At 46.1% G+C, this 8401-nt stretch overlaps 1 protein-coding gene across 1 annotated transcript in view; it reads left to right on the forward strand.

Annotated features, from left to right (window-relative positions):
• Window positions 1-2461: 2461 nt before the first annotated feature.
• The window catches only part of TMEM45B (transmembrane protein 45B), a 10895-nt gene continuing 4955 nt past the window's right edge, over window positions 2462-8401 (forward strand). The window contains exons 1-4 of the mRNA XM_018572323.1: window positions 2462-2521; window positions 6170-6361; window positions 6490-6702; window positions 8074-8258. Coding sequence (XP_018427825.1) covers window positions 6178-6361; window positions 6490-6702; window positions 8074-8258 — 582 coding nt within the window. The 5' untranslated portion in view covers window positions 2462-2521; window positions 6170-6177. The remainder of the gene's footprint in view (window positions 2522-6169; window positions 6362-6489; window positions 6703-8073; window positions 8259-8401) is intronic.

An 8401-nucleotide genomic window follows, 5' to 3' on the forward strand; every position in this document is an offset into this window, starting at 1 on the left:
ATTTGTTTTCTTATTTAAAATATTCTGTTGAATCAAAAATGTAAAAGCAACGTCTGACTTATATGAAATATGAAGCAAACAATGATGGATGCCGATTACTTTGGTCATTGTTTCATTTCAGAGAAAATTGTGTCTCCTTCATTTCTTGTGGAAGGCTAGCAATACATTTGTCCACATCCGTAGCAGTCTCTCCTGCATAGATTCGGGAATTTTGTTGGGTGTGAGAATTGGCTGGTGAGGTTCTCATGTCGCAGGATTTGTATGACCTATAACATATACTGTACATATTTGTCAATCTTTGGTTATTCCTGCACTTAAAGTAACCGGTGACCTGTTAGGACAGGGGTGCCCATTAGGTAGATCGCAAAGCAAACACTGGTAGATCGCGATCAGCTCACTGACCTGAGCTCCCTCCCGCGGTGCTAGTGCGGCTGAATGTGTCAGATGCCGCAGACGGGAAGGGGGGGATCACGTCGGCAGATAGAGATAGCAGATAGAAACAGGGGAGAGAGCGAGGAGAGAGAGAGAAGAGAGACGGCCAAAAGAGAGGAACAGTTCGCACCACAAAGTCTGCGTTCCAGAGTGTTCGGCCTCTACAACGCACAGAAACGCAAGCCGCACAGAAAAGTAGATCTCCAGACGAAAAATTGTGGCCACCCCTGTGTTAGGAGTTTACCACCGAAGGCGAAAAGGCCAAAGTGCCCACCCCCTTAAGCTGTGAACTACTTCAGCAGCATAGGTTGCAGGTCCTGCCCCAAAGATGGTCGCCTCTTCTGCCCACCCCTTGGCCCAGCCCTGAACCTGAATACTTCTTCATATGGATGCTCTCTATTAGCTGTGTTGATTTAGGCTCTGTAGACCATCGCTCCATATCTCTTAGTGGCAGTGCCCTGAACTTCTGGTTGGAGAGCACACTCTGTTTACATCATAAAGTCACATTGGGACTACATATTGCATCATGCTCTGCACCTTGTACATGAAGCACATATGTGCCCCCGTCTAATTCTGAGCCTCGAGCTTTCTGTTGATGCATGGAGCACCGGTGCATAGGAATGTAGTCCTGGCCAGTAGAGTGCACATGAAGGTGGCTACACTTGGAGCTCCAGAGGTCCCTGCAGGGCTGCGTAGCCACCCTATAGAAGGAAATGGGGGAGGAGAAATATCTTTAATGCTGAGTTTGAAGAAATGACAAAGCTGCAATGGAAAATAACTGGGAGCAGTATAGGAAATTACCTATGTTACAATAATTATAATATAATTCATTATTATAATAAGAAAACCTACAATCCATATACCCATTGCACTCCTGACCGCTTATCCATAATAAGAATGGTTGGGTGCATCGGCAGTCGACGGATGGCTTCTGTCCAGTAACACCACAAAAAAAAAAGTATGGACACCGGCACTCCAAAAGGTAGAAGTCCTTTTTTTTTTTACGCACGTGCAAGACATGCTCATTGCTACGTTTCGGGGTCACGCAGGATCAGGCTTGTTCAGCCTGATGAAGGGGATCCTGCGTCTCCTTCATCAGTAACGTACCAGTTATGTCCTTTATTGGGCCTATCTGGTCCTTTCTCCCCTTTTTACTGTTTATGTATTGATAAAAAATGTTGAGGTTCCGTTTACTAACTGTGGCGATATATTTCTCACATTCAATTGTAGCCGCCGGACTACCAGTTTACATCTTTTGTTACATTCTTTGTAGTTTTGGAATGCCAATACTGACCCCTCCGTTTTATACTTTCTAAATGCCACTTTCTTTTCCTTAATGTGTTGTTTTACCGTTTTGTTTAGCCATATTGGAAATGCACCTTTCACATTAGGATGCACCCCGTCTCGGCTGAAGAGCCGGTAACTCACTTGAGAAGTCAGCCCAGTTCTCCGGGAAACCAAAACCCTCCTTCCGACACCGGTTCCGGAGCCACTTGTTAAGTTCCCTCAACTCGCGCCGTCTCTACGGAGTGGCTAAACACGCGCCTCCCGGATGAGGAGGCGTCCTGCTCCAGCAGTGCCACCCCTGAACTAATATCCCCAACATCATGCAACCTGGCATATTTGTTGGGGTTAACCAGTTCAGGGCTGACCTCTCTAGCACCCTTCCCTCTCCCCCGTCTTCTAATGTCACGTCTTTTATAATATTATCTCTTAGTTATATAACTCATTGTCTTATCCTGTATATAGAAGGGACAGGAGCAGTACAGATAACAGATGTCGGCTTCATTTTGTGCTTATTTACGAAGACTCTGCGGCCGCTCAGCCTTGTTTTTCGAGTCCGAAAACTGTGATCAATGAAACAATCTCAACATTCAGGTTATGTAATGAGCGTGGTCTGGGGATTAGCCCAGCAAAACACAGAGAATGTCGGGTGGTAGTAATGACTGCGAGACAAACAGAACTGGTTTTATCGCACCTATATCATAGTGTTCAAAGGTCGTCCAGGCATACACCTCCCATCCTGCACTGCACAGAGAGAGCACCTGCTCCACATCTACCTGCTCACAGCCCAGGAGACAGCAAACAGGTGAGAGCTGCAACATGATCACCTTCATTCTGGGGGTTCCTGCTAGATACCGGAGGGACCCCAACAACTTACTCACAGTTTACTTTTATTCTAAAATTTGGATAAATCAGAAAGCTGAAGATTGAGGAATTGAGAGTAGTAGTATGAATGCCTTGCTGCCTCATTATGGGCTCATAGCTGTCAGAGGGCCGCAGCCGCACTTTTTGGGTTTGCAAGTCACTCTCTTTTCTCTCACTGCTTTTCTTTCTCCCTCCCCTCTCTCTCTCCATTTTCTCTCTCGCTCCATTCTCCCTCTCTCCCTCCTCTCTCTCTCTCTCTCTCTGAATTTTCTCCCTCTCTCTTAATTCTCTCTCTATATTTATATTTTCTCTCTCTCCATCTCTCTCCCTCCTCTCTCTCTCCATTTTCTCTCTCTATATATATTTTCTCTCTCTTCTCTCTCTCTCTCTCTCTCTCCATTCTCTCTCTCTCTCTTTCTATAACAAATAAAAATATAAAGCGCAGCGCACACGGTTGGTGCTATATAAATCCTGTATAATAATGATAATAATTTAATTATGATTAAATCAGACCCCCCCGTCTCTCTGCTTTCCTTTCTTTCTCCCTCCTCTCTCTCTCTCCATCTCTCTCTCCATTTTCTCTCTCGCTCCATTCTCCCTCTCTATCCATTCTCTCTCTATATTTATATTTTCTCTCCCTCCTCTCTCTCTCTCCATCTCTCTCTCCATTTTCTCTCTCGCTCCATTCTCCCTCTTTCTCAATTCTCCCCCTCTCTCTCCATTCTCTCTCTATATTTATATTTTCTCTCTCTTCTCTCTCTCTCTCTCTCTCCATTCCCTCTCTCCCTCCTCTCTCTCTCTCTCTCTCCATTTTCTCTCTCAATTCTCCCCTCTCTCTCCTCTCTCCCCATTCTCTCTCCCTCTCTCTCTCTCTCCATTCTCTCTATATTTATATTTTCTCTCTCCTCTCCCTCTCCATTTTCTCTCTCTCTCTCTCTCTCTCTCCACTCTCCCTCTCCATTCTCTCTCTCTCTCCCCCACTCTCTCTCTCTCTCCCCCCCTCTCTCTCTCTCCACTCTCTCTCTCTCTCTCTCTCTCTCTATCTCCACTCTCTCTCTCCACTCTCTCTCTCTCCACTCTCTCTCTCTCTCTCTCTCCACTCTCTCTCTCTCTCTTTCTATAACAAATAAAAATATAAAGCGCTGCGCACACTGTTGGTGCTATATAAATCCTGTATAATAATGATAATAATTTCATTATGATTTAATCAGACCCCCCCGCCCCCCGTCTCTCGCCCCGGCAGGCAATAGTTTCTGGGCCCGCAGGCTTCGGGTTACTTGGTATATATTCTTCTTGTTGTTTAGTTGGTTGTAGATCTGGAAGCGGCTGTGCGGATGGCTGGGAGTTCACAGACACGTATTGTTTGCTCTTCTATCGCTCGATAATCTGTACGTTGGGTGGAACCTCGCACCACCGTACATCCTCAGACATACTGAAGAGTGAATTTCCTCCTCTGCTCTCTTCTCTGCAAAGTCTCACTCCTGCCGCCTTCTCACTAATGCAGTAAGCATGAGAACCCATAGTGGGGCCGCAGCGTCCAACACTTCTATGATGAGAATTGTGTGTATTGGACTCATAGCAATGAATCAGCTTTAACCCTTCATTGTCTTTCCTGTGCCGGTTTGAATCTCTTTGCGGAGGGTTAGTTATATGGTTACCCTGCAGGGCCACACCCCGGGGTAAATTCCCACCGGAATATGTAGGCACAGAATCCCCATCCGTGAAAGAATGCGGTGACTTCACATACCTGCATACTAAATGGCCGGTAATGGGTGGGGGAGAGGTGACGCCATGCAGTTGCTGGGAGTGAGGTTTGCATTGTTGGTGACAATGGACTATCATCATCGGCCAAACTGCAGACTGAAAGCCCAGAATGCTGGCTCGTGGGGTGGCCTGGAATCCGAGGGGGTTTTGTTGTCACTCTGTGCGTGACGCTGTTTTTGTGTCTTGTGACTGGTAATGTGCTTCTGTCACCGACGGCCTCTGAAGTCTGGGATTAAAAAGCTGGTGAAACCAGAATGTGTCATGAAGATCATACGTCAGGCCGGATGCAGTTTTGTGTTTTCCTTCAACTCTTCGTTTCCATCTCTCACTTCTCTGCAGCACAGATCATCAAAATTGCTCCTGTTCAGGCTCAAAATGCGTTAACGTGCGTTATGGTGCCCATTAATAGAAGTCACCAGCGCTCGATGATATGTGCAAGAAGTATAGGCACTTTTTATTAAATTGTCACACGCGACATATAGCCAACGTTTTTCGGGGGGGCCACGCAGGGTCCCTTCTTCTGGGCGACATAGTGACAACAACAAGTATGCAACCTCAGCTTAAACAAGGCTTAGCTTTCAACAAGGTCTGTGCAGGTGATTTCGTGTTATCGATGGTGCGCCCAGGGGCGTATCTGCCGCGAGGCAAACAAGGCGTTTGCCTGGAGCGGCAGATTCGTTGAGGGATGTAATTGTGGCCGGGACAGGCGGCTGAGACCCCCGGGGACAGGCGGTGGGCACATCTGGGAGCGCGCCAGTCACACACAGGTCCTGCTCTCACTGCGGAGCTTCACACGTCATAGGAAACTGGAGACCTCAGGGGCAACTAATCCTCCCCATTGCACTGATTAATTCCCCCCCTCCCGCCAACACCTACAGGTGCCTCTATCCATTTAATCCCGGCATGATCAGATTCCAGCTCAGCTAAAGCTAACATCACCCAAGGATGAAATGTACCGTCTCCTCCGGTTTCATTTGTCATGGGCAGATACCTAAAGACATAAGCCCTTCTCTGCTTGTGCAGGGTGACTGGTCTTGTCTCCGCCCCCTTCTGTAATAAAGACTGGTCACTGCTGCTCTCTCTCTCTCCTTGTGCAGGGTGACTGGTCTTGTCTCCGCCCCCTTCTGTAATAAAGACCGGTCACTGCTGCTCTCTCTCCTTGTGCAGGGTGACTGGTCTTGTCTCCGCCCCCTCCTGTAATAAAGACCGCTCACTGCTGTTCTCTCTCCTTGTGCGGGGTGACTGGTCTTGTCTCCCCCCCCCCCTCCTGCAGTTTACTGTAGAAAGTGAAGCCTGCTGGGCCCTTCCCACAGCTCTGTTCTCTGCACAGGCTATGTGCAGCCCAGTAATGATGTCACTACTACTTTACAAGGTAATATCTGGGTTTGTAAAGGCATGTGGTACCCACAAAGTGGATTTGTATCCTTTGTGGCTATTGAGGAATATGCTTGAAGGAAAGTTTCTGTGCCCGGAGTGCAGCTTTAGATGAAAGTACAAGTGTGCCCCCTCTACATCCCAGAATTCAGCGTTGGTACCTCACCGGGGTATTGGATGGAACCCAACCCAACCCCAACACTATAGTACTGGTGTATGTGGTATTCTGTAGACAGGTTCTCTTTCATGATTTCACACTCTGAGTGCTGTTTAATAGCAGTTTGGTCAGTGATTTGTCTCTTATCTTCCTCTCTCAGCCGTTAATTGTGTTGGCACGATATAATGAGTATCAGGTTGCTCTGCTCTTCCTAACACACCCTGCGCCTAGTCATTGGGTGGCACCTCCACCTGTCTCCGATCCCTGACCAACGTGTCCTCATTTCTCTTCCAGGGACGTGAATGGCGAACTTCAAGGGCCATGCCCTCCCGGGCAGCTTCTTCCTGGTCTTCGGCCTGTGGTGGTCGGTGAAATTCCCGCTCAGATACCTGAACAGCCGAGGGAAAGGCAACTTTCGACCCAACAAGTGCCAGCAGCGCCTGGAGCTCATTGAGGGCATAGCGAAGGCGGTCTTCTCTCTCATAGGTAAGACCTGGAGGTGGGCAGCGCAGTGCAGAGCGTCCCACCGGGCGGATACAATGTACAATGACTGAAATAATTCCATCGTCATCATTCCAATGTCAGATGAGTGACGTTTTATCGTTGTTGTCCAGGGATCCTGGCAGAGCAGTTTGTGCCGGATGGTCCTCATATGCATCTCCTGAATGGAGAGGAGCACAGCTGGGTGAAGCTGATGAATTGGCAACATTCCACCATGTACTTCTTCTACGGCCTCTCTGGAGTGGTGGACATCCTGACCTACTTACCCCTGAATGTTCCGCGGGGGCTGGACCGGCTCTCCCTGGCGCTGGCTGTTTTCATTGAAGGTAACAACACTGATTATTTCTTTTGTTTTGTCTTCTTTGTATCTATAGGTGATGCCTATGTGTATCTCTATCATTGTATCTATAGGTGATGTCTATGTGTATCTCTATCATTGCATCTATAGGTGATGTCTCATTGTATCTATAGGTGATGTCTCATTGTATCTATAGGTGATGTCTATGTGTATCTCTATCATTGTATATATAGGTGATGTCTCATTGTATCTATAGGTGATGTCTCATTGCATCCATAGGTGATGCCTATGTGTATCTATATCATTGTATCTATAGGTGATGCCTATGTGTATCTCTATCATTGTATCTATAGGTGATGTCTCATTGTATCTATAGGTGATGTCTCATTGTATCTATAGGTGATGTCTCATTGTATCCATAGGTGATGTATATGTGTATCTCTATCATTGTATCCATAGGTGATGTCTCATTGTATATATAGGTGATGTCTCATTGTATCTCTATCATTGTATCTAGAGGTGATGTCTCATTGTATCTCTATCATTGTATCTATAGGTGATGCCTATGTGTATCTATATCATTGTATCTATAGGTGATGTCTCATTGTATCTATAGGTGATGTCTCATTGTATCTCTATCATTGTATCTATAGGTGATGTCTATCTCTATCATTGTATCTATAGGTGATGCCTATGTGTATCTATATCATTGTACCTATAGGTGATGTCTATCTCGATCATTGTATCTAGAGGTGATGTCTATATGTATTTATCTCTAGGGCTGCAACAACTAAATTGATTATAATCGATAATGAGAATAGTTGGTAACGATTCTCATCAATGATTAGTTGGGGGGGATCTGAGAGAGAGAATGGTGAGAGATAATTTTTTAATACAACCGATCGATTAGTTGAAAAAATAATCAGGCAACTAATCGATTATGAAAATAATCATTAGCTGCAGCCCTACCTATCTCATTGTATTTGTAGGTAGATGTCTATGTGTATCTCTCTCAGTGTCTTAGTTGCCCAGAGCAGCCATTCAGATTCTGCCTTTCATGCCCCCAAGCAGTGTAGGAGGTAATAAAGGATACATTCTGATTGGCTCTTAAAGGCGCACACACCTGTTGGGCTAAATAAAACCCATTTGTATATTAGGAGTGATTTAGCGTGTTATGACTTTTATATATCTGGCTTCCACGTACTTATCAATGTCGGCAGCTGCGACCTCGGCTTTCATTAAAATGTTCAGATTGGGCTTTATTGAGGTCCATTTCCCTGGAGGTCATTGTACAATCCTGTAGAAGGTCTCACATTTATCTCAGTTATAAATGAATAAGTTATTATTTGCTTCCTGTTGATTTTTCTTATAACCCCCTTCCCCGCCTTTCTCTCGGCAGGTCTCCTATTCTATTACCACGTCCACAACCGGCCCCCCCTGGATCAGCACATACACTCCTTGCTGCTCATAGCAGTCTTTGGCGGCTCTATCAATATTATGATTGAAGTGTTTCTGAGAGACAACATTGTCCTGGAATTATTCCGCTCCAGTTTAAGCATCCTCCAGGGAACGTGGTTCTGGCAGGTAGGTGCCCACCCACGAGGATCAGATTCGGTCCGGCACATACTGATAAACAAAGCAAGTCAAGAGTATAGCTGAAGACACAATCTTTTTCTTTCCTTTTAAATATAAAGTGAGGAAATGTTAAGAACCCCCCCCCCCCCCCC

Source organism: Nanorana parkeri, unplaced genomic scaffold, assembly GCF_000935625.1.
Source record: "Nanorana parkeri isolate BGI_ZX_2015 unplaced genomic scaffold, ASM93562v1 scaffold1998, whole genome shotgun sequence".
Classification (NCBI taxonomy): domain Eukaryota; kingdom Metazoa; phylum Chordata; class Amphibia; order Anura; family Dicroglossidae; genus Nanorana; species Nanorana parkeri.